This window comes from Girardinichthys multiradiatus, chromosome 20, assembly GCF_021462225.1.
Source record: "Girardinichthys multiradiatus isolate DD_20200921_A chromosome 20, DD_fGirMul_XY1, whole genome shotgun sequence".
Classification (NCBI taxonomy): domain Eukaryota; kingdom Metazoa; phylum Chordata; class Actinopteri; order Cyprinodontiformes; family Goodeidae; genus Girardinichthys; species Girardinichthys multiradiatus.
This window is the reverse complement of record NC_061812.1, coordinates 30214567-30240347: the sequence shown is the minus strand read 5'-3', so window position 1 is coordinate 30240347 and position 25781 is coordinate 30214567. Positions and strand designations below refer to the sequence as shown.

General features: G+C 39.3%; 1 protein-coding gene across 2 annotated transcripts in view; it reads left to right on the top strand.

Annotated features, from left to right (window-relative positions):
* LOC124856883 (SPRY domain-containing protein 3-like) overlaps window positions 1-25737 on the top strand; it is a 35545-nt gene extending 9808 nt beyond the window's left edge. The window contains exons 1-11 of one of the 2 annotated variants that reach the window (XM_047347824.1): window positions 796-1022; window positions 2909-3056; window positions 3159-3234; window positions 7866-7990; window positions 9101-9233; window positions 9327-9515; window positions 14719-14868; window positions 18080-18137; window positions 22131-22250; window positions 22330-22451; window positions 22550-25737. In XM_047347824.1, the coding sequence (XP_047203780.1) occupies window positions 2929-3056; window positions 3159-3234; window positions 7866-7990; window positions 9101-9233; window positions 9327-9515; window positions 14719-14868; window positions 18080-18137; window positions 22131-22250; window positions 22330-22451; window positions 22550-22684 (1236 nt within the window). In that variant the 5' untranslated portion in view covers window positions 796-1022; window positions 2909-2928 and the 3' untranslated portion in view covers window positions 22685-25737. Of the gene's footprint in view, window positions 1-795; window positions 1023-2908; window positions 3057-3158; window positions 3235-7865; window positions 7991-9100; window positions 9234-9326; window positions 9516-14718; window positions 14869-18079; window positions 18138-22130; window positions 22251-22329; window positions 22452-22549 lie in introns of those variants that run through there. The other variant, XM_047347825.1, reaches the window with a different exon arrangement.
* The last annotated feature ends 44 nt before the right edge of the window (window positions 25738-25781 follow it).

Sequence of the window (25781 nt, the reverse complement as noted above, 5' to 3'; positions counted from 1 at the left end):
GGACAGGTCGCCAGATATTACAGGTCATTTGTTTTATATTTTTCTGTTCAATGGTTTAAAATAAAAATTTCCTCTGAGTAACACTAATTGTAACCCAGGTACCAGTGGTACTTGTATCACAGTTGGAGAATAAATGGCTTTTGATGTTTTAGTGGCAATAAACTTTCACATCTGTCAACCAGGTTACAAGTTTTATTTTAAAAGGATCTATCATATTATTGTCACTACATACAATAATCTTGTAAAAACTGCCAAGAAAATGTTAGACATTAAGAAGTTAATTGGCATCGTGTGATTTTTCTTATATAATAGAGGAATAGAGGTATTGCTCTTAAGAGAGTTGAATAAATTTGTCATTCTGACACATTTCACTACAGTTTGTGGTGTTTTTCCTTAATAACAGCAGTATCCAAACTACCAGGCTTTACAGAATAATTTCACAGCATTTTAAAATTGGTTGTAGTTTCTGAGGAAATGACTTATAAAGGTGTGTCTGAAAGCTCAGTGAGTAAGACAGCTAAGCAAAAAAAAAATCCCAATCAGTAAATTTCACACTCTTGAGTCACAGAACTATAGCAGTATTCGCTCATATCTAATTTGTGACAACACTGACTATGAAAATGTGAATACAGTTTATCTAAACCCAAAAATAGAAGCAGACTAGTTCTCAACTCATAAAATACAACAAAGTAAAAGTTAACAATAAAATAAATAGAAAAAATATAAGTAAACCAAAAAATAAATTAAAATAAAAAAGCAAACAATAAAACACAATGAAATAAACAAAATGAAATAACGAAAATACTACATGGAATTAAATAAAAAATATATACATTTAAGAAATGAATTAAATACATTACAGTCACAGTTGTGGCAGTGCGTGGGTTAAAAATCCCTCACATTTAATTGGTGGAGTAGGCGGGACTTCCGGGAGAGAACAGGTTGGACATAAAGTGTCAGACTTCACCTCCTGAAATTAGGAAGAAAAACCCGAAGGACCACGCTTTGCGAGTCATAAAACAGTAAGGAACCAGCGTAAGACTAAAAGTCTTTCATTAGGGCCGGCGTTACGTGGGACAAACTGCTGTTTTCGCCTCATAATTAGCCGCACGGCGCGGTAATGTAACGCTGGAAACAGCTAGCCGGCCAACAGTCTTGCGTGTACTTTACGAGGCTGCGTTTAGTGGCGGCTCGGAATTTAGTGGTTTAGGACGTGTTCAAACGCCATCATCAAAAAATTGAGCAGTTTAGATGTTTATTTACTTTTTCCGAACACATTCCTGTTATTAAGTCGCTTATCTTAGTCGTCAGTTTAGCCATAAATGACCCATTGTTTTAAGTTATTGTTCCTGTTATATGAGTTCAATTTTAGGTAAACGAGGGTGACGTAGCTGGCAGGCTGATATTGATGATTCATTTGGTGCTTGACAGACAAAACAAATAAATTGTTAAATTTACTAAAAAGATACAATAGCAACTACAACATCAATAATGTAATAGTTTTGGAAAAAGTAATTTCACAGCGGTACTTGGTGATATTATATGTGTTGGCAACCTTTCCAAAAGAGTTGTATATATTAATAAACAATGGATTTCCTGTCAAAGGGATCAGTGTAGTGCCATACCAACATATTCACATCTCATGTGCTGTGCTGTGAAAATCAATTAAGTTTGGCCACAGGTAATGTGTATAATCTATTGGATATAGGTTTACACTTTGACTGGACCACGCTAACAACTAAATGTGTAAATTTAAACAATTTTATCCTTGCTCTGGCTTTATGTTTAGGTTCGTCCTTCTGCAACATGAAACCCCGTACTTGTTCCAAGTCTTTTGCAGCCTCTAATATGTTTCTTCTAGCCTTGCCTTGTCTTTAGCTCCATCCACCTTCCCATCAACTCTGAGCAGGTCTCCTATCCTCCCTTAAGAAAAGCCTTCCCACGGCATGATGCTGCCACTTCCATGTTTTGTGGGGTGATTGTGAGTCCAGAGTGATGTACAGTAATGGTTTTTCCACACACATAGCATATTTTGGTGCCATCTCACCTGTGTGGAGTTTTTTGTGGTCTTTATAATGCTGTCTGTTCACTTATGTTCTCTGACAATCTCTGGGGCCGTCACAGAACAGCTACATTTATTCTCAGAAAACACACAGGTTTTCTATTGAGACAACTTTTACAAAGGCATTAAAAACCACATATTGTTTCCTTCAATTTCACAAATACCCGAATAAAGAAACCCTAATAAAACAGTTAACTGCATATAGATTGCATTTACTTGAATATTTTATTCTAAGATCATATAAAATGTTCATAAATTGTTGTTGTTTCTTGTCCTGGGTTTGCTTGGGAAACTTTGGAAATTATGAAACAGTACATATTTAAATCATAGATGTCCTGCTCAGGATGCCTGAGGAAAAAACGTGACCGTCTCAGGGTTAAAACAGTTTTGGTCTCATGTTTATGCCCATTGGCAGTCTATGTCCAGGCCTGGACTTGTCTCTGGAAAATGGGATTAAATGTGAATGGAAAAACTCAAAACTCCTCAAAGGGAAGGGTTTGGCTGAAGGATCAAATCCATAACCTTGTTGTTGTCAGGCAACAGTGGTGATAATGTTGTGCTCAACATTATTAGCTGACTTTTAAGGAGGAGGAGTGATACATCTCAGTTACAGCATTTGTTTAAAGTTCAGCTTAAAACTGTTTCTCTTTAAGTTTTACTAAATAATGATTCACATAAGATTATTTGAAGTTCTACCAAACCCCCTCTGCTCATGTGTGAAAAATAGATTTTTTTTTCTTGTTTTGTTTTTTTATTGACTCTTCTATCATCTGTATCTTTGTGTCTTTTCTGAACCTTAATGTTTTAAATCACGATCGTGTCCTGTGTCTGGTTTCTGTGTCTTAGGCTGGGGATGATTTTCAGACATGGACGACATAAACCTTCATTATCGCTTTCTGAACTGGAGGAGACGGATTCGAGAAATTCGTGAGGTGCGAGCAGTGCGGTACCGGGATCGGTGGAGGAACATGTTCAGAGAAGGTGACATACTCAGGTAACAATGATAAGCAAATGCTCATTTTAGAAGCTGAAAGTGAGAAAACTGCATGATTTCAGCTGAAGTAACAACCGTGTCTTTTTCCTGTTGGATCTTTAGGTATCATGGGGATTCAGATGAGGTTGGCTGTTTTGTGGCAGCGAGACCACTGTCAAAAAAGAGGCGCTATTTTGAAGTAAGAACTGAGTGTTGCTTCTTATTCTATGGCTGTTCTCCAGTACTTGTTGTGCAACAGGATGCACATTTCCATTATTATGAAAATCGCAGTTTTAGCGTTACTCACCATGTGATACACAGTCACAAGGAAAGAAAGGCTCACCATCTTTCAGCTTTAGAGTTTTACATCTTAGGTTATAATAAAAGTCACTCTGGTTTTACCAGGTTCTGTTATTATGTACAACGTACCTCAGGTGTACAAAGAAATACAACTGATGCCACACTGCCATTATTTATCAAACAAACACCTTTAGCAGCAATAACTTGAAGTAGTTGTTGTCTGTATGACTTTATCAGTCCCTCACATCTCCGTGGAGGAATTCCTCCATAGAGATGAATCTCCACTTCATAGAGGTTTGCAGATAGTTGTCTATGTATTTGCCACAGCATTGTAGTCAGGATGAGATCTCTACTTTTATTAGGTCACTGCAGCAGATTGATTTTCTTCTTTTCAGCCATCCTGTTGTAGATTTGCTTCTGTGTTTGGGTTCATTGTCCTCTTGCATGATCGAACTGCAGCCGTGCTCAGCTGTTGTACAGCTGGGCTCCTGTTTGACTCTAGAATAGTTTGCTGTATGGAAAAGTTCATGGTGAACTCAGACTCCAAAGGATGCCCTGGTCCCATGGCTGCAAAATGAGCCTAAATCATCACCCCTACAGCATGGTGCTTGACAGTTGAGATGATGTGTTTATGCTGGTATGCTTTCTCAAAACAAGTACACATCATCATTCCTCTACCACCATGCTTGACAATTGATATGAGATGTTTGTGTTGATATACTGTTTGGTTTTCTCAAAACAAACCTTAGCTATCATCCGTCCTCCATCGTGCCTCAGAGATGGTGTGAGGTGTTCTTGTTGATATGCCTTGTTTGATTTTCATCAGACATCTCTACTCTGCTCTCATCTATCCAAAGGAAATTGTTCTAAAAGTCCTATTCTTCCACAGCAAGAGTGTGCTTAGTTTTTCTCTAACAACCATGTTTTTGTTTTATTAAATGATGACTTGTGATGAAGTGAAATCTGTGGTGTGCTTTTTGTGCATTTGAGCCTAGATTTAGATCAGTACGATTCAGTACCTGCTGAAGACCGATCCATTCTAATGACCATGAAGGATTCAGTCTTCATTAGCTGTTAATTAATTCTTCTTATTTAAACAAGCAGTATATGAGAAAGTATCCCAGGTTCTGTTATTCTTTCCAAATAAAAGTTAGAAATAATTCACTTCGTTTACCCCCCATACCTCCTTGAAATCATTATTTGTTTTTAAATGTGAGTGTGGTGATTGTGTGAATGTGGAATGGGGGAGTTTAGCCTTGTTATTTAACCCATGTTTTATGAAATATACCCAGTCTGCCCATAAGTATGGTTCATTTTTTTGTTAGTTTAGGGGTTTAGGCTTCACAATTAACTGTCTAGGTGGTGCACCTTTGTGAATCTCAGAATTAGATTATTAATTAATTAAGATCATTTAGTTTTTATTTTTGTGGCATTAGTGGCCTTAATTCACCAGTAGCTGGACAGGAAGAAGGGCAGAGAAGGGAAGGACATGCAGTAATGGCCCAATTAACCCTGGACAACAATGTGTAGGACTGTATCCTCTGCATATGGTGTGCCTGCTCTACCACTGAGCCACAGGACGCCCCAAGATAATTGAGTTTTGACATTTCTAAAGCGATTCAAAATCGTCTATGTCCACATCTTGATGCACCGAAAGAAATATTTTATCTCCCATCCCTAGTGGACAAGTACATTTATTATGAATTTTCTCCTATCCACATGTTGTCAAATTTATACCTTCAGACATGAATATATATACACAAATCCACTAATATTTGGTCAATTTCCCTTTGCAAACTGCACCTCAACAACATGCTTTGTCTAGTCATCAGCACGCTTCTAAACAGTCATAATTCTGGCTGATTACTTGACCACATTTCTTTGTAGATATGAAAGAGTTCAGTTAAACTTGTTGGTTTTCTTGCCACTTACCCAGATTATGAGCATGGTTCATAACGTTTTGTATAATTGTACAAATAAATATACAAAAGCTTAATGCTTTTATTCATATCAAAAACAGTTCTTACACATTTAGCAACATGGTTCTAACAGGCAAGCATGGTGGTGGCAGCGTTATGCTTTGGTACTGTATTGAGATTGCTACTATAAATGCACAAAGTGGAATAATGAAGGAAGGCGCGTACCTCCAAATTCCACAGCTTCAGCTGAGATCAACAGCTCAGTGTTTGAACCTCGGACACAGCTGAGTGCTTTAACAGGACAACGATCCCAAACCTACTGCGTAAAACGTGCCAACATTAAGCTGACCCCATACAGCGTACTAAAAACTGGTGGACTAAACTTGAAATCCAACCAACCCTAAAGGTCATTGATGGCAACACAAAGTGTGTAGACTAGGGCGCAGCCGTCTAAAGGACTATCAGTCACATCTTCCTGAATGTAAACAAGACAAAGGAAAAGATTGTGGATTTTAGCAGGAATACGAATAAACACTATTTCCATCATGGCAGAAGAAGAGGAGGAGAATAAATAGCCACTTTTTACTTGGACAGCAGACTTGACTGGTGATGCAACAGTGATTCTGTCTACAAGAAAGAACAGAGCAGGCTGTACTTCTTGAAGAAGCTTTGGTGCTTCTTCACTTGCGACAGAAAGTTGTTATTTTCTATATATTTGTTATCTACTGCAATATTTCACTTCCCTTCTGGGATTAATATCGTTTTTTGTTTTTTTTATCGTCCAAATATTAGTTGTAAATATTAATACATTTAAACTTTATGTATGTAAACTATAATGTATAATTTCAATCCTGTGTACGTTGGGATAAAATCCTCAGTAAACTCCAAATTGTGCATCTAATTCTTGTTTTGAAGATAGGCGTTTAATCATCAGTTGACAGTGAAAAAGAGCGGTTCAAAGGCAACATTAAAAGCCCCCAAAACATGATAAAGATGTTCATGGTGGGCTGCACGGTGGCGCAGTTGGTAGCACTGTTGCCTTGCAGCAAGAAGGTCCTGGGTTCAATTCCCATCTGGGGTCTTTCTGCATGGAGTTTGCATGTTCTCCCCGTGCATGCGTGGGTTCTCACCAGGTACTCCGGCTTCCTCCCACAGTCCAAAGACATGCCTGTTAGGTTAATTGGTCTCTCTAAATTGCCCTTAGGTGTATGAATGAGTGTGTGCTTGGTTGTTTGTGTGTTGCCCTGTGATGGACTGGCAACCTATCCAGGTTGTATCCCGCCTCTCGCCCATAGACTGCTGGAGATAGACACCAGCTTCCCGCGACCCACTATGGAATAAGCGGTAGAAAATGACTGACTGACTGAGATGTTCATGGTGAGTGTGTGAAAACCTCTGAGCAGAACAATATTTCCTGCTGCAGAGAAAACATTCAAAATAAATAAGTGAAACCACAAGGCAATTCTCCTTCTTTGATGCTCTATGATCGAAACATGAATGCAGTAGGTTTATTGCACAGATAACTGAGCTCATTGGGTAATTTAAGCTGTTGTCAAAGGCATTATTTTGCCTGTGAAGCCACGTTGTTTAACTTTCTGAGGTGTTGAATATGCACATCATACCACCCTAAACTATGCCTGCTTGGTACTGAGGGACTAAAGAATGCCAGACTTCAAAGATGGCACCAATCAAAACTTTGTTACATCCAGAAAAGCCCAACTGAACCATGTCGAACTTAATAAAAGCAAGAAATGCATGATTTACAGTTGCAGCTCAGAGCCCTAAAGATAAACGAGCAGTAATTTTTGACCTTTGGGTGCTCATGACTCAGTTGTCTTAGTCATCGTTGTGGTTTCTCTGCATTTCTTAGTTTCTCTGTAATCTAGATACTGTACTTGACAAGCATCTGAGGGCAATGAGTGTTTCTGAGTTAGCCATGTCCTAACTTGCCTTACAATTACATCCTTCCTAGTCTGACGTGTGAGGTTTTCACCCCTGAAACTTCCAGGCAGCCCATTCTTGTGACTCACCTGTTGAGGAGCTGTGCTGGAGGAGTCAGAAAGGTTCACATTAAATGATAGGTGTGTGCTGATTGTAGATCTGATTGCAGATTCTGGGGTTTATCTACATGTTACAGGGAAACAAAGGCCTATTCCTAGTAACTCCCATGGAACCAGTGGTGAAATGAGGTCACGGGAAACAACTTCATCTTCCTCATCTCCATGTATTGTGCTTCTAATGTGCCCCATAGGACTCCCTCAGGATGATGTTATGTGGTCAGTATGTAGTTATGACAATGGTTGCGAAAGCCAGCTATCAGTTTAAGGCTTTTCACTTTGACCCATACTTCAGAGATGCTTAGAAGGGTGCTACATGGAAATGTAATCAAGTATAAACGGAACACACCCATTTCCAAATAAAATCTAATTAGTTTTGTTATGAAAACCAGAGGCTTCTCCCCCAGCATTTAAACCTGCTGCTCTCTGCGTCTCTTTTTCTAATATTCCCGTATGTAGCCTAACATACCGAACAGAAACATATAGTCGAAGGGCATTTTTAACTCTTGGTATGTGTTTATCTTGCAAACACTGAGTTTTTCTTCTGTTTCCAGGTGACTGTCAATGATACAGGAGTGAGGGGGATGATTGCTGTTGGTTTGGTGCCTCAGTCCCACAATCTGGAACATCAGCCTGGCTGGCTCCCGCACTCTGTAGCTTTTCATGCTGATGATGGCAAGTATGTCATGATTATCTTTTTAATGTTTATAATGTATACACATGCTGTGGAGAGGCTGCAGATTAGTCAGTCTGACATAATTCTGGTTTATTCATCTCATGTGCAGTGCCTTGTTTACTTTTCCACATTTTGTTACACGGTAGCCCAAAACTTCTCTGTATTTTGTTGGGATTTTATGTTATAGACCAAGGTTGTTTTTTTTTTTTTACAATAACAATAGCAGATTGAAGAGTACTTACTTGTGCTGCTGACTCTTTTGAATCTAGCAACGGTTCTTCAATAAAGTGCTCATTCTCTCCCCCATTTTGTAAACAGGAAACATTTTTAAGCATGTTTTTGCGTTTCAAAGAACATACCACTCACTAGTGGTGTGACAGGGGAATTGCACCATCTTCACATCTCGAATGTTGCCATGGGAACATGCAGCCAGAGCTACAACGAAAATGGTTTTGATCATAGCATATTCATGTATTAGAATGGCCCAGTCAAAGTCTAGACCTAAATCCAATTGGGGATTTGGGGTACAAGTGAAATTTGATGTTCACAGACCAGAGCTATTTTTAAAGAAAACGGGCAACACTTTAGTCTCAAGATGTGCAAAGGTGGAAATACCCCAAAAAACATGCCGCTGGAACTGCAGTGAAATTGTGTTCTGCAAATTTAATACATATACAGCCGTCCTAAATACAAACATATACTCCAACTGAGAATCTGACTTAAAACCTGATATTCACAGATCCTCTCCGTCCAATTTGACTGAGCTTGAGGGCATTTTCCATGAAGAATGGATGGAAAAATCCCTTCACCTTTCTCTTCATTATTTCATTAGTTTTTGTTGGTCTTTTACATTAAATCCAAATAAAATGCTCTGAAGTTTGGTTTTTCTTAACATAGATTCAATGGGTATAAAATATGTTGTAAGTTGCTGTGGATGTTATTTTCAGCTCTTTGTCCATGTTTTTTCTTCATTCTCTCCAACTTGGTTTATCTTCTGAATACCTTCTCTTTTCCTTGTTTTATTGTTAAGATGTTTTTAAATAATGAGAAGCCTTAACATGGTAATGACCTGTCACATTCATACATGAACCTGTCCTACACTCTTCCCTGCAGGCTCTATAATGGGAGCACGGTTGGACAGCAGTTTGGTGCCAAATGCTGCAGAGGGGACAAAATTGGTTGTGGAATATCAATTGTCTCTGACGATGGACAGATAACAGTGTTTTTTACCAAAAACGGTGAAGAAGTAAGAGTTCTGCTTTTCACAGAATCTACCGGCAGGTCATACAAACCCTACAAGGTGTCCCTAAACATGTCCTGTCTCCCAATGCTTCCTCAGATCGGCAGTGTTGAGATCCCAGCATCTCCTGATGATCTTTACCCTGCAGTGGGGATGCACTCGTTGGGGGAAGAAGTGGTTTTGGACCTGAATGCTGAATGGAGGGTGGAGGATGATGATGGACAGATGATAGTTGATAGCCATGAAGAGGACTGGAGCCGTCTCCATGACATCAAAGCGACTGGCACGGTAAGTCATTGATAAGGTTTGTCAACCCTGAAGAAGAAAATTTCTTTAAGTGTGTCACTTCAGTCAGCGTCAGCTTTGACTAGAAGCTAAGAGTTACAAGGAAATATGGTGTGGAATTAGAAGAAGATGAGTCTCAAAGACCTCCTCTTCAGCCTGCAGTCCATCTCCCTGAATCAGAAAATCAGCATTTAGGTGGGGCTGGCTTTCTCCTTAATTCTGCTAATGAGAGTTCTTTGTGAGTACCGATGGTACCACTACTGAGAATAATAAAGGTAAACAAGAAATTAGACTCCCCATTATTAGGCTGAAGATGTAATTTAAGTGCTGTGTTAAATGGGTGAAGTTAATCAACTATGCCGATTCTCTAACTCTAGCAATGTTCAGAACCTCACACAGAAACACCAAGTCTGCCTCTGAATGATTCAGCAGGTTTTTCTACACAAACTCAAGCTATTTTATCACATTACCACTACAAACTTCAGTGTCTTAGGGTTTAATGTGATAGACCAACACAAAGTGGCTCATTACTATAAAGTGGAAGAAAAATTATGCAAAGTACATTTTTTAGAAATAAAAAAGGCTAAAGCTCCTTCAGATTTATTAGAAGGATGTCTGTGAAAAACAATATTCAAGGCTTATAATGTTTTCTAAATTGGGTTTAGGTCTGGACTTTGACCAGGTAGTTCTAATACATGAATATGCTTGCATCTAAACTATCCCATCGATGAATGTTTGGGGTTGTTTTTGCCCCCCTGGAAAGTAAAGCTCTGCCCTAGTCTTTAATCATTTGCATTCTATGACAGGTTTTCTTGCCCTACATTCAGCACCTTAGTCTTGTCTGTCCCTGAGGAAGAAAAGCATTCCCTACAGCATCATGCTGCCCACACCATGCTTCACAGTGGGGATGTGGAGTGTTCGTTTTCCTCCAGCATAGTGTTTGCATGTATACCAAAAAGTTCAGTTTTGGTCTCATCAAAAAGCACCTTCCTCTACATATTTGCTGTGTCCCCTACATGCCTTGTGTTAAATTTAAAGCAGGACGTTTTGAGACTTTCTTTCAAGAATTGCTTTATCTTTCCACTCTTCCATAAAGGCCAACTTGTGCAGTGGATTACTAATAGTTGTTTTGTCAACTGTGTCTCCCACCTGAGCTGGGGATCTCTGCAGCTCCCCCAGGGTTACCATGATCCCTGGTCGGCCAGGGAGTAATGTTTGCTTCAATGTAGTTGTGAAAACTTTAAATATGCTGTACTTTGAGCTCAGCTTTAACTGTCAAAAGGTTTATGGCTTTGAGAGATTCTCCCTATTTAAAGATGATAACGTAGGTGCACAAAGTGCATCTGTTTCGGTTCCTGCACCAAACCTTTCTCCTGTCAATGGGAGTGGACATTCGAGCTGTCTTATGTAGTTAAAACACTGATTACTGGACAGTCACTTTATTGCTGTATAGCTGCTAATTTAATGTGATTGTTTATCAAGCTGCAGCCTATTTTCATTTCACTGGGATGTAAAAGACAGGGCAAAACCACAGGTGACCTAAAGTATCTATATGACCTGCTGACTGTATCTTTTAATAAATTGATGCTCTTTTTGAGCTTTTCCCAGCACTGCGGTGTGCTGTAAAGTCCGTGGCTTGTCATTCTCTACGCTACCTCAGCGACCGCATTCTCATGCCGCTGAGATACGGCTGATCACGCTCATGTCCACTCAACAGCAGTCTGTTCACGTCACATTTTGGCCCTGCTCAGCCCAGATAAGACCTGCTTATGAGCAGGGACCAAGAAAGACTGTACCGGGCCAGTAATGGAAACAGTAGCAAAACGGGCTGAGTGGAGTGGAGCCGGGCACAGTAGAGCCGTGGAAAAGGGACTTATGTCTGACATGTTTTACATGAGTTTGATAAGCAAAGATCTGTTTTAGCATCCAGTCAGTCAATATTAACATAATGAAATACTACAAGTAAAATGATTGTTATCCAGTTGGGTCATTAATGAACTTTAGTTGGGCTATTTTCTTTTTTTTTTACCAAAGCTTTAACAATCAAAGTTTTTAATGTCCAGCCCAACAAAACATGTAGGCTGTTATTTGACTAACTGTGTCACTGCAGCAGATAATGTTGGGTTCTACATGCTGGAAGCCTTGTCTCCGCTGTCCCCACCTTATCATCCACTGTAGAAGCTGTTATTTATAGTCATGCTATGGGACAAACACAGTTTACTCAGCATAATGAATAAAGAAGTTACTTTCTTTTTCCATAGAACCAGAGTGACATGTCTTTAGTTGAGCTGCAACAGAAAGTGATGTGTTTTGGCTGCAAGCTGGATCGACATGTTTTGCATCTCCAAGTCTCCGGGTTTTTTTTGGGGGTTTTTTTTTAGCCTGGCTTGTCCTGACACATGCTGCAGTTTTCGATGTTGTGCCTAAAAGCGACAACCCGACAGATTAAAGCTGAAGCATGAGCCCTAGTGTTAGCAGGTAGTGTATTTTAAAGACCGCTTACTAAAACTACACAGAAACCACACTCAATTAATGTAATGTCTTTAAATGTAAATCCTTGCTGTCCACCTCTGTATATCTGTTACACAGGAAGATTAATGATGTTCCACAGTGAGAGGTGTTTAAAACTACTTTGCGATAGTTTATAAGATTGGATTTGTTTCACTGTAGACAAAATCTCACTAATCAAAAGAAAGGATCTGATTTTGTTCCTTACTATTTTCTGTCCAGGTAGCTTAAAAAAATCTCATCCATTATCTCCTGTTTTCGTGAACCTAAACTGTCATCATGCTGGTGCAAAGTCCTGCATGTTTACACTAGCAGGAAATCACAGTCGTTTTAACTGTTTTGTGAACACCAGCCTCCAGAGTTTCTAAATTCTGGTTGACATAAACTATATCACTGGCATGAAATGCGCAGTTTTGGTCTTTTATTGATTTATTGAAATTGTTCTTTTTATCCAGAGAGGACTGATAATGGAAAATGAAACTTGAGTCACTTTTAGTAATAATAGGTGGGTAGACTTGTTTAAATTCATGGTGAATCTCTGAGAAATATTACATACATACATCCCCTGGAATATGTGGTTAGATGTCCCACAGAAACTTGCAGAGAAACCTCAACAAACTTCAGCCACAATCCTGGCTGGATGTCTGAGCACTCTTGTTATCAGAATCGGTAGAAATGATTTAAACTGTTTGTTTCCTGGCATTGATTAAGACACTGTGGTCATACTAGAAGCTTAATGTTGGCTTGCTTTATTATTCTTCCCAGAACAGACTTTGGTGTCTGTTTGGGCTTATTGTCCTGTTCAAACACCCAGTTGTGTCTGGACTTCAGACATTTAACTGCCTATTTAGGCTGAAGTTGAAGAATTTGGAGGAAGTAATACTACTTATTTATTCTAGTTACATCAGGCAATGGCATGATGGTACCACCACCGTGCTTGACAGTTACTGCAGTGTTCTTAGGTTTAAAAGCCTCACTTTGGCTCTTCAAAACATAATTGTTGTCATTTTAACCAAACGGTGCAATTTATATTCTCATCTGACTATACAATGTTTCTCCAGAAGGGTTTCTGATCTTCCATGTGGGGAGCTGAATATTTCTGTTGTACTTGAAGGCGTCTGTTTCAGCCTCTCCTCATTCCTTGTTGATTTAGAAATGTGGTTCTCTGTGGATGGTGAGACTGTGTGCTCTTCTAATGCAGGACCCTTTCCAGGAACCAGTGCAGTTTTCTGGAGCCATATCAGACAAAACCAGGTAGAAATCTGCCTAGAAAACACCTCTGGTAGGGAGATGGACCCTGAACTTTTATCTTCACCAGTTTGTATTTTGTACTATCTTTAAATCCTGACAGGAGTTCTGGATTTTTGTTTGTAAAAAAACAATTTTTAAGCCAACTCATGTTGCAAATCGCTGTGTTTCACTCAGTTTACGTTCATTTCTCAAATCCAGCAATGTTTAATTAAAGGAAGCACCGACTTATGCTATCAGATAAATGCTCCCATCGAAGTCTTTTTAAAATAATTTAACCTGTGAATATTTTTCAGCATTTATGTCATATTTATGTTCCTACGCTGATAAAAAGGTTTCAGGACGTTAAGTTATGGAGAAAAAAGAGAAACCTGTGGGCGTGGCACACTTATGTGTCTTCCAACCCTTTCCAGTTGATGATAGGCTTGGTTCTGGATTTTTATGAACATCCTAATCAAATTACTCATTTCCAATTTCACCTGAGGGTAACAGCTGAGGTCAGATGGTTGATATTTCGCCAAAACAAGGTATTTCAGCAGAACAAAAATTCTAAACATACGGAACAAGCAGGCTAATAATAATAAAAGGCTTTAGGAATGGCAACAAATTCCCAACATCAAACCAGCCAAAGAGAAGATTAGATTTTAAAATCAAAGGGCACAGCCCACTGTCATGCATGGTGGTGGTAGCATCATGCTGTGGGGTTGATTTGCTGCTGGTCATACCCATGCATCACACAAGATGGATGGAATAATCTGTAGTATTTCCCTTATCTGTACTAGTCCGACGTATGCCATATCAATCTGCCTCATCAGGTGACTGTCAAAGAGCTATGACAGCTGGAAATCAGAAGAGCATCACATATTTGATGATGCTGCACAACTGGCCCAAAAATCCAAAAGTTTACTCTGTTCTGAGGAGAGCTAGACTGGACTGACAAATTGCAGCCGATCTGGCGGACTGATGCAGGTGGAAGGCTCGACTAAAGTAACTTCACTTAGAAACAAGGATGTTGTTCGTCTGGAAGAGTACCAGACGTAGCAATGGTCTGTTGGGAAATGGCTAAACTGTTCATATCTGTAGCTTTTTATCCCACTGATATGAATGTTATCATTTTGAGTTGATTCAAACAGCTACAGACAGCTAAAGCAGGCGGGGTACGTCTCACTAGCTGTTAGCTTTCACCGTTCTTGCAAGTTTAAATTCCAACAAGCTCACAGTGAGATGATGTCTTTCTACTGCAGGCCGGGGAACTATTACAGAGCATAGGATCCATTTCAAATAGTAAAATCTGTTGCTTTAGATTCAGAGATGAGACTGGCTCAGTTCTGTTTCAAAGTTACAATAAACGTGGTACTGATCTCTTCGCAGCTCTTTTAAATGTTTATTTAATATGAATCGATTGGCCTCTGTTGATGTTGGTCTACGTTTTACGTGTCTCATACCACAGCTGCTGGAGTACACAGGGAAAGGGAAGAGCATCGTGGACGTGGGCTTGGCTCAGGCCTGTCGACCTCTCAACCCTCGCTTCCACTACTACGAGCTGGAGATCACAGATGCTGGAGAGAAGTGTTACATCGCCCTGGGGCTGGCACGCAAGGTAGGGGTCACTGCCTTTTAGTCAACACAGCAACGAAGCCATGTCACCAACACTGATACAGGGATTGATTTACTGTACACACTCTGCGTTTCATTAAATGCTCTTCTTTCGTCCTCAAACACCTCACCACCCGTCTCCCTCACAGGCATTTCTGCTCTGTGTTTCCAGTGTAAGTGATGGATGACCGAAAGAGGAAAAACTAGCAACTGAATAAATATTGTCTCATTTCACCCCCATGTCTGGTTTTCCATTAAATGGTGTTTCTTCCATTTGCATGTTGATCGAACCTTAACGGGATTCCAGTTCAAAATGGCAACATTAGTAAAGAGATAAGATCTGATTGTCTATTTATTTCACTTTATCTTATCTCTTTGAACAAAAATATTCCTTGCATTTGTAAATAGAAATATGTTATGAGGGGCGGAAAGGGAAAATTGATACATAGTTCTTCTCCCAATTATAAAATGGTGTCAAGTGATATTTATTTTGGAAATAAACCTTGTTGAATGTTTGCAGTCATTCGCCTGAAATAAAGTCATGGTGAACGTTGAGCACATCCTGTTTTAATATAAATAAAACACTTCAGTAATTGCTGAGAGGGCAGTTATCGTGTCGTGTGTGTGTGTGTGTATGAAGGTTATGAAATGTGATGTCGTTGCATGCTTTCGCTTGCTGTTCTCAACTGTTGGGCTCTAATTGATTGAGCATCAGTCATCAGAGTCATAGCGCTGCTTTGCCAGTTGCGATAGCACCCACAGCCGGGAGATGATGAATTATTGCCGCAGACGCTGTTGACGGTAAGATGACCCCATCTGCTCTGCTCTTAGTTACTCTGTGTGGGCATGTTATACCCTCAGGTCAGGCAGCATAGAGAATGGGGCTCTATCATTTGGCTGATTATTTTCCTGGAATTGTTTTTCCTACCGTGTCTGCGGTTAGTTGAGGAATTATAAATCCATCAGATGGTAGATGGTCATTCCTCACATCTTCTCCTGTAAGGCGCATCAGCCTGCTGATGGGAAGCATTACCTCCTGCTGCAGAAAATCAAAACAATGCCATCTTTTTCACTCTGTGTAACATGAGTTTAGTGGTTACGATTTGCCCTGAGGTTGAGGACTCTGGATAAATGAGCAATTGTTTATAGTGGATTCCTTTTCCCTTTTCTGCCATAAGGGGAAAGTGTCAGTGGGTATTTAATTGTGTTGCTTTACCTCAGTCTTACCTTCCAGCGCTCTCCTTATTGGCATTGGGTGAATTTGCTCTGTTGACAGTTCATGAGCACCCCCCCCATTTTGTACCAAGCTGTTGCCACCCTTTACTGACATACAGGTCCTTCTCAAAAAATTTGCATATTGTGATAAAGTTCATTATTTTCTATAATGTAATGATGAAAATTTAACATTCATATAATTTAAATTCATTGCACACTAACTGAAATATTTCAGGTATTTTATTGTTTTAATACGGATGATTTTGGCATACAGCTCATGAAAACCCAAAATTCCTATCTCACAAAATTAGCATATTTCATCCGACCAAAGAGTCTCAAAGCCTCGGAAGTCGCTTCCATATCTGTGACTTTGTTTCTCATTCGTTCTTGAATTTCTTTAGATTGAATCATGATGTGATGATTTTTAAGATCCTTGAGCCTACTTCCTGTTGTCAGACAGGTTTTATTCAAGTGATTTCTTGACTCTATGGGTCCGGTAGTGAGTAGGCCTTGCTGTGCCTAGTGAAGTTGTTCTAATCACTGTTAACTCTTGATTTACCAAGGGGCAGATAATATAACTCCACATAGAACAAAATAAATATTCTGTAAGTGGATCATTTTTCACAGCACTATACAAATATCATCTTATTCTTATAGTGTATAGTGTACCACAAACCAATGTTTGGATTTTGCTCTTTTATTTCCCTCCTAGCTCTTCTGCCTACTTCAAAAAGCCAACCAGACTTTAATATGTAGTCAAATTGAACACCTAGTTTAGCCGAAATGATGCATATTTCTCATAATTATAGCTGTCTTCTGAGAACAAAACCTGTCTGTTACCTTCCAAACTGAGTTGTTCTGCTCTCATGAAACCCATCTGCTGCTGAATTGGAGTCACCTGAGACAAAACCAGTGAGCGTCAAGGCTAACCATTTTATCTCCATTTTTATTAAAGTACTGTGGTTAAGAAGTGATTGTAAAGTTAAATTCTTAAAAATGATGTGCTTTAGTCAGTAGAACGGTTGTATGATAAAAAAAATATGTAAGGCAACCCTTAAAGTTGTAAAAATGTCTTTTTTGACATATTTGTTTAAAGTGTCACTATGTCCTGACAGCAGAATATGAGACAGATAATCTGTGAAAAAATCGAGTTGTACGCAATGCTCACACCCCTCCCCAGAACAGCGTGAAGAAACGTTCGTACTTGGCTAACTTTAGACTCCCTTTACCCGATTGACTTTTTGACATCATATAACTTTTATGTTACCAAAATGTCTGCTGCTGATTGGCTCCCCCCTCTCCTAATGCTGGTCCATTTTACGTCAGGAAGTTTGTTTTTGGTTATGAGGCCAGACCCCGGAACAAAGCTTCTATTCAAGCAAGCAACCGGATCCGACTGAGTCACCCGGACCAGGTCGTTCCTTGGTGTTGCAGTTGCAACATTATTTGTTTTGCATTGTACGTTACGCTAAATTCATTTAACTTTTGTGTTGACATCCCTGCGAAGAGTCTTGTCAGTGGCTCTGACATGTTTAGAGTGACTTCAGTTGCATATTTTATTTTCCTAAAGATTTTATATTGCATCCTTCTCTGTTGATTTTGGTTCTGTTTCCGTGTTTGGATCAGTTGACTGTTTAAATATGATGAATTATGACCTTGGACCAAACCAACCAGCGCCCACCACCCACAAATTATCCTTCCATGCTCTACCTGTTGTTGTGGTCGTCCCTGCTGTGGAGCTTAACTGGATTAAACCAGTAAGAATTAAAATCATTGTAAAACCAGTAAAAGTTCTGTAGGATGCTGGATTGAACCTGAACAATCCGTGACCGCTATAAACGTGATGAATGATGATGCCGTTTTTCTGTTTCAGCAGTAAATCATCTCCAAGATTCATGTTGACACTCAGGGTTTAAGAGCTCGACTCGGTTTAATGAGAGACTTTTAATATTTTTCTATGGATTTCTTTTTCATTAGCTAATTTGTCTTTTGATTTGCAGGACTACCCAAAGGACAAACATCCAGGTTGGAACAAAGGGTCCATAGCTTATCATGCAGGTGAGTCATTTCTGATCTGTCTGTTCATGTTCTATAGGATCTAGACTTAATGAAACTCAGTACTCCACAGTTCTCACTTCCTGAAAGGGATGAAATCACACAGATAATGTTACACAACAGAAGAACAAAAAGCACTTGGATGGAGAGTTGGGAGTGTTTTGGCGACCGACTGGATGACAGCGCAGGCTGTTGCCTGGTTAGCGGTGGGATGGATGTAAACATAACCAAGAGGACATGTGAAAACTAGCTGAGTAGGTCCATTACGACCAGGGTGGTGGCAGCAGGTCAATCATCTCTTTTCCAAGCCTCTGATTGATTCCTGTTTACCTGGACTCTTGACAACAACGGTGCCGGGCTTTATTCCTGCCACTGTGTATCCAAAACAAGGCACCTTAAATAAAACTTGGAAGTTGGCTTGAATTCCTAACAATTTGAACTTTTTCACATTTTGTCACACTACAACCACAAACTATAGGATGTTATGTGATTGACACACTCAAAGTAGGGCATAATTGTGAAGTGAAAAGTCCAACTGGGTTTAATTGAATCCTGATATTCTGTGAAGGCCTCAGAGGATTGTTGGAGAACATCAGAGGTTAAATTTTTGTGCTTTATGGAGGAGTAGCAGGAAGAAATCCATTGTTCAAAGAAAGCCAAAAGACGTCAAAGCACAGATGTGGATGAATGTGCTCTGGTCGGATAAGGCGCATCGATGGCCTCTGTCAGACATGAAAAATGACGACCCTCTTGTTATCTATAAAACAGCCCACACCAGTAGCGTCTATTCAGAGGCCGATGCTCCAAGGAAATCCCTATCTAACCATCATTTTCTTCCATTTCATTCATCCACTGCTTTGTGTCTGTCAAATAAAAACCAATAAAGTACATTGGGGTTTGTAAACGTCAAAGAGGAATGAACATTTTAACAAAGTATTGTGTATTCTGGGTAATCTCAATATGCATATGATGATTTTTTGTGATAGGATTCCATTATTAAACACATTAGACGTCATTTTAACCTGATCTTCCTGTGCTCTGTTCTGCAGACTTGTCCTCTTTAGTTGTGTGAAAGTCATATTGACATAATATTTGTAGAAGTAAAGCAGAAATCCAGCAAAATTGCTGTCACAATACAAAAATATAAAAAGAAGTTTAACAAATACGCCAAAAGAAAATGAAGAACAATCAAGAGTCAGATCCATGAAGGTCTGGATGAACTCTTTTCATATATCTGTATCAAAGACTAATATTACTTTGGGATTATATTGTCTGGCAGATTAAATCATTTTGTCTCAACTTCTTGTGTTGGTACAGATTGAGGAAACGCTACGAAGAACATGTCGGTCTTTACATAATTGCTTTTGTTGGCAATGCTAACAACAGGTAGCTGGTGTGTTAGTATTTGATCCCAGCTCTGCATGATATCTGCCCGAGTCGCTTCTGGCTGATTTCCTCCTGAAGTCGGACCGAGACAGATGAGATGTTCTGGAAGCTCAGTTTTTCATACGTTTCAACAGGAATGTTACACTTTAAACAGCATATACAGGTCCTTCTCAAAATATTAGCATATTGTGATAAAGTTCATTATTTTCCATAATGTCATGATGAAAATTTAACATTAATATATCTTAGATTCATTGCACACTAACTGAAATATTTCAGGTCTTTTATTGTCTTAATACAGATGATTTTGGCATACAGCTCATGAAAACCCAAAATTCCTATCTCACAAAATTAGCATATTTCATCCGACCAATAAAAGAAAAGTGTTTTTAATACAAAAAACATCAACCTTCAAATAATCATGTACAGTTATGCACTCAATACTTGGTCGGGAATCCTTTTGCAGAAATGACTGCTTCAATGCGGCGTGGCATGGAGGCAATCAGCCTGTGGCACTGTTGAGGTCTTATGGAGGCCCAGGATGCTTCGATAGCGGCCTTTAGCTCATCCAGAGTGTTGGGTCTTGAGTCTCTCAACGTTCTCTTCACAATATCCCACAGATTCTCTATGGGGTTCAGGTCAGGAGAGTTGGCAGGCCAATTGAGCACAGTGATACCATGGTCAGTAAACCATTTACCAGTGGTTTTGGCACTGTGAGCAGGTGCCAGGTCGTGCTGAAAAATGAAATCTTCATTTCCATAAAGCTTTTCAGCAGATGGAAGCATGAAGTGCTCCAAAATCTCCTGATAGCTAGCTGCATTGACCCAGACCTTGATAAAACACAGTGGACCAACACCAGCAGCTGACACGGCACCCCAGACCATCACTGACTGTGGGTACTTGACACTGGACTTCTGGCATTTTGGCATTTCCTTCTCCCCAGTCTTCCTCCAGACTCTGGCACCTTGATTTCCGAATGACATGCAGAATTTGCTTTCATCCACAAAAAGTACTTTGGACCACTGAGCAACAGTCCAGTGCTGCTTCTCTGTAGCCCAGGTCAGGCGCTTCTGCCGCTGTTTCTGGTTCAAAAGTGGCTCCAGACTCAGTCCACTGTTTCCGCAAGTCCCCCAAGGTCTGGAATCGGCCCTTCTCCACAATCTTCCTCAGGGTCCGGTCACCTCTTCTCGTTGTGCAGCGTTTTCTGCCACACTTTTTCCTTCCCACAGACTTCCCACTGAGGTGCCTTGATACAGCACTCTGGGAACAGCCTATTCGTTCAGAAATGTCTTTCTGTGTCTTACCCTCTTGCATGAGGGTGTCAATAGGGGCCTTCTGGACAGCAGTCAGGTCGGCAGTCTTACCCATGATTGGGGTTTTGAGTGATGAACCAGGCTGGGAGTTTTAAAGGCCTCAGGAATCTTTTGCAGGTGTTTAGAGTTAACTCGTTGATTCAGATGATTAGGTTCATAGCTCGTTTAGAGACCCTTTTAATGATATGCTAATTTTGTGAGATAGGAATTTGGGGTTTTCATGAGCTGTATGCCAAAATCATCCGTATTAAGACAATAAAAGACCTGAAATATTTCAGTTAGTGTGCAATGAATCTAAAATATATGAATGTTAAATTTTCATCATGACATTATGGAAAATAATGAACTTTATCACAATATGCTAATATTTTGAGAAGGACCTGTAATAGAAACATTTTTTTGTTTTAGTATTTGTAGTATCAAGATGAGAAACACATACACACCATCAAGATTTATTACCCACAGAGTGATACACTTAAAACATTTTTTTTTTTGGTAATTTTGATAAAGCTGACATTTAACTAATGAAATCCAAAAATCCAGTTTCTCAGATAATTAGGATATTATGTAAGATCAATAAAAAAAAGATGTTTAATACAAAAGTGTGGGCCTACTGAACAGTATGTCCATGTACTGTACAGTACACGCAATACTTGTCATGGATCCTATTGCGTGAATTCCTGCATCAGTGCTCCAACATGAGATGATAACCCTGTGGCTCTGCTGAGGCACTGACTCTGGACTCAATTAAAACACAGTGGACCAACACCAGCAGATGATTTGGCTCCCAAACTATGACTGTGGATAGTTCAACCTAGAGCTCAAGCAGCTTGGATTCTGTACCTCAGAATGACTCAAGCATCAGCTGCCAGACTAAGGAATATGACAGATGTAGTCCATGTCTTGGATACATCTGTATGCGGTGGCTCTAGGAGCACCAGCTCCAGCTGCAGGGGACACCTTGTGAATCTCCTCCAAACCCTTCACTGGGCTTTGCTTTATAATCCTAACAAGGCTGCAGTTATCTCTGTTGCGTGTGCACCATTTTCCTACCACACTTTTTCCTTCCACTCAACTTTTCATTAAAATGTTCTCTGAGAACAGCCAGTTTCTTTAGCAATGACCTTTTCAAGTTTACCCTCTTCGTGAAGGGTGCCAATGACTGTGTGCTGGACAAGCCTCAGATTGTGTAGGGTATTGTTTTGGCATAAAATTTCAGTTTAAAAAAATCTGTATAGCATCTCTATTGTCCCTTAAGGTGGCATGAAGGTTTTAACGGCCTCCTTGTTGATTGCAGATGATGGGAAGTTGTTCCACGGCAGTGGGGTCGGGGACCCCTTTGGGCCGCGCTGTTTTGAAGGAGACATTATGGGCTGCGGGATTATGTTCCCACGTGACTTCAACATCGATGGCGGAGGTGAACATCCTCACATCTTTTCTCACATCTTCCATAACTTACCGACCCTAACATACTCCTCCTAATGCGGCTCTTTCAGATGATTTAGATGACTGGGACTTCGAAGTGGCTTCTAGGCCCAGCGAGGTGCAGAACAACCTGTATGCAAACAATGACGAGGAGGAGGAGGAGGGCGAAGATTTAGAGGGCAGAAAGGTCATGGTGAGATTCTGTCAGAATGCAGGAATATAAATCAAGTAACTCGTATGCTTTCAGTGCACATTCACACTGCTTGTTTTCCTGCTTTTGTTTTGGAACAGGTGTTTTTCACACGGAACGGGAAGGTGGTGGGGAAAAGGGAAGTGTCCTTACCACCCAGCGGTTTCTATCCCACTATTGGGATGATGAGCACTGGGGAGAAGGTCAGAGTTGAACTGCACCCCCTCAGTGGTTGACTGAAACCAGAACGAAGACAAGTGAAAATCTTCAAGATGATAAATGATTCCTCCAAATCTTCACTGCACCTTTATGGTGTAAACATCACTTTACATGCTGACTAAACACATCCTAAAGTAAGATCTTTATAAGACATTTGTGCCTAGAGAAACAGCTTTATTATGAAATGATTTTTGTACTGTAAGAAACTGTTGAAGCAGTCTGATTTTGGAGGTAAATGTTATGCTTTTTGACTGTTTGATCAAACAGTGTGAATTTAAACAAAATGCCAAAAAGGGGTCTGAATGTAAAAGTCCAAATGGAAAAGACCTCAATGACCAAACCGATCAGCAATAATATAAATAAGCAAAGCTGTCCTGGTTAAAAGAAAGTACACCCTCTAGTAATTCTAGTGTTTTAATGAGTTTCTAGATCTATTTAAATTTAATCTCAAGTGTACAAAACTAAAGATGTGATTTATTTATTACACAATGATGAAGCAGAAATGGAAAAACCCTAGAAATTAAAGGGGGTGTACTATCTTTTAACCATGACTACGATGGTCCTTTACTGCCACCTAGTGGTGAGAGAGCTCAGTTTTCTAAGGAAGCAGCAGTGAGCCGGTAATACTGCCTGCAGTGATTCAGGCAGTGAGGGTCATTTCATGAAGTCAACACAGTATGCTTGGAGGACGTTGTTTCAGATAACTGAGGAAATAAAGTGCAATAACAATTTGTGGAAATCAAAACTATTTTTATGCTGGTTGTTATCTTGCAATAAAAAAGTGTATCTTAAAGCTTTTAAACGATGTTGTTTGATCTGGTATCATTTCATCCCAGCTGTAGATGCTATTGAAACAACCTATAGCCTCAATCCAGAAGATTAGACTATATTGACGTGAGGAAAACAGACTTTGATGTCCTCACTGAGCAGATGGTGAAAGCATTTTAAACTTGTAAACTCCACCAAGGTGATACTAGACGAGGTTCAGCAGGAATTAAAATGCAAAACAATCTGTGAAATACTAACAATTTTTCTCTAATAGCTATGCTGGATCTTTTGGCAGGTTGGTTTCCTTTGATTTGTAGGAAACTCTGAAATGTGTTTTTGACGGTCTCTCTTTCTCTGGACACTTGGGAATTTAAATATTCCCAAAGAATGATCACAAATAATTTATCACAAAGGTGTGTTTACTTTCTGTTTTCTTTTTCATGTTTTTGATATGACTTCAAATGTGTTTTGTCTGTTTAGAAACATTTGCTATTCAGGTGAAAATACACAATGCTTCTTTATTCTGACATGGCTTCTTTTAACCTCAACACCTACACCTAAAATGTGCTGATTTTTATGTTTTCTTTTGTTTGTCTTTGGAAAGGAAAGGGGTTGAATTACACATAAACACCAAAAATTATTTTTTTTTACTCATTAAACAAGAGCTATCAGCAGTACTGTGTTTTTAGATGAGAAAAAGTTAGGACACCCTAACCCCCTAAAGCTAGTCTTACCCCCTTTAGTTGAAATGGCGTCAGTGAGAAGCTCCTTATAGTCACCTACGAGTCTCTGACATCGGCCTGAGGAAGGTGCCACAATCCTCACTTTCCACTGTGAGATGTTTGAGTAGGTTCATGCAAGTACAGTTTGTTTCAAGTCACCTAACAGTATCTGTTAGTGAGATCAAGACCTGAGCTTTGACTTGGCCATTGTTTGCTTTCGCTTTCCGATTTTTTTTTAGCCAGTCCTGGAAATTGGTTTGTTTGATGGTTCCACATTTTCCTAAACATTCTTCTGATACATGGTAGAATTCATGGTGGATTCTTTGAAGATAAGTTGACCAGGTCCTGCTGCAGCAAAACATCCCCAAACCATGACACCTCCACCTCCATGCTTCACTGGTGGTATGAGGTTCTTTTCCTGTAATGCTGTATTTGGTTTAAGCCAAACATGTCCTCTGTTATGGTGTCCAAATAATTTAATTTCAGACCCACATTTGTTTCTCATGATTGTAAATTAATGAAAGAAATTCTACATTTATTAAAATTTTATTAAAAAAAAAAGAAAATATGAAAATTGTTTGATTAAAATAAATCGAAGTATTTTAGAGGTTGGTATCAAATCTCACATGAGGAAAACTACAAGGATGAATAATTTAACCCTTTCAGGAGAGGATTTGAAGATCATGCATCTGTTTTCACCTCTTCAAAATTAAAATGTTAATCTATATTTTGAAATTAAAGCCATATTTGCTCTCAGGTATAATAGATGATCTTAAATGTGCCCTTTTTAGTTTCTTTTGAGTTTTGTGAGTTTTGCTCTGTATAACTTTTGCTTGTTTTTGCCAAAATTGTTCTGCTTTTTCTGGTCATGATTTTTTACTTCTTAAAGATTTTTCCTTTAATGTTTTCCAAGACAGTGTCACATATCTGTTCAGAAAACCTTTCTAAAGATTTTCTGGTGCTGTTAGTCAGTGACGATGACTACATTTAAGGGCTCACCTATCTTTTTTTCCTTGCCATGTCAGGCTGTTTTGTCAGCTACATTTGCACGTGCCTGTAAAGCTGTACCTTAAACACATACGGATGTCTTAACATGAGACCCAACGAGCAGTTTGTGCTGTATGCAACTTTGAGCCTTTTTCCTTTATGAAATAAACTGCCACAGAAAGAGGATTTGGGTATAATGTGATTATTAGAGATTGATCAGGATGGAAACATAAAGGTCTGCAAAAAATGAAAGACATGTAACGGATTTCAACCTTTGCTGGAATATTTGATCAAGTTTAAGCAAGTTTTTTTTTTTTTTTTTTTAAGTTCATTTGATACGGAGTTGCTGCTATTTATGTGCTGAAAAATGCTTGGTATAAAATCACATCATCCTGTACTGTAGTGGGTGTTTTCCTGTTTATTTTTTTTATTTTCTCTATTGTTTGCTTGTGATGATGAGGCCATGGAATGGTCTTCAGTTAAATATCTTAAGTTGAAATATGTCCTTAATTGTACTTTTTCTCCTTTCACCTCTGTTTTTTATGTTTAAAGCAATAATGCAAAAAATGTTAATAAATTAATATTTAAACTCACCACAGCACAGACTTCACTCCTTCTGTTCCCTGTGTTGTACCAG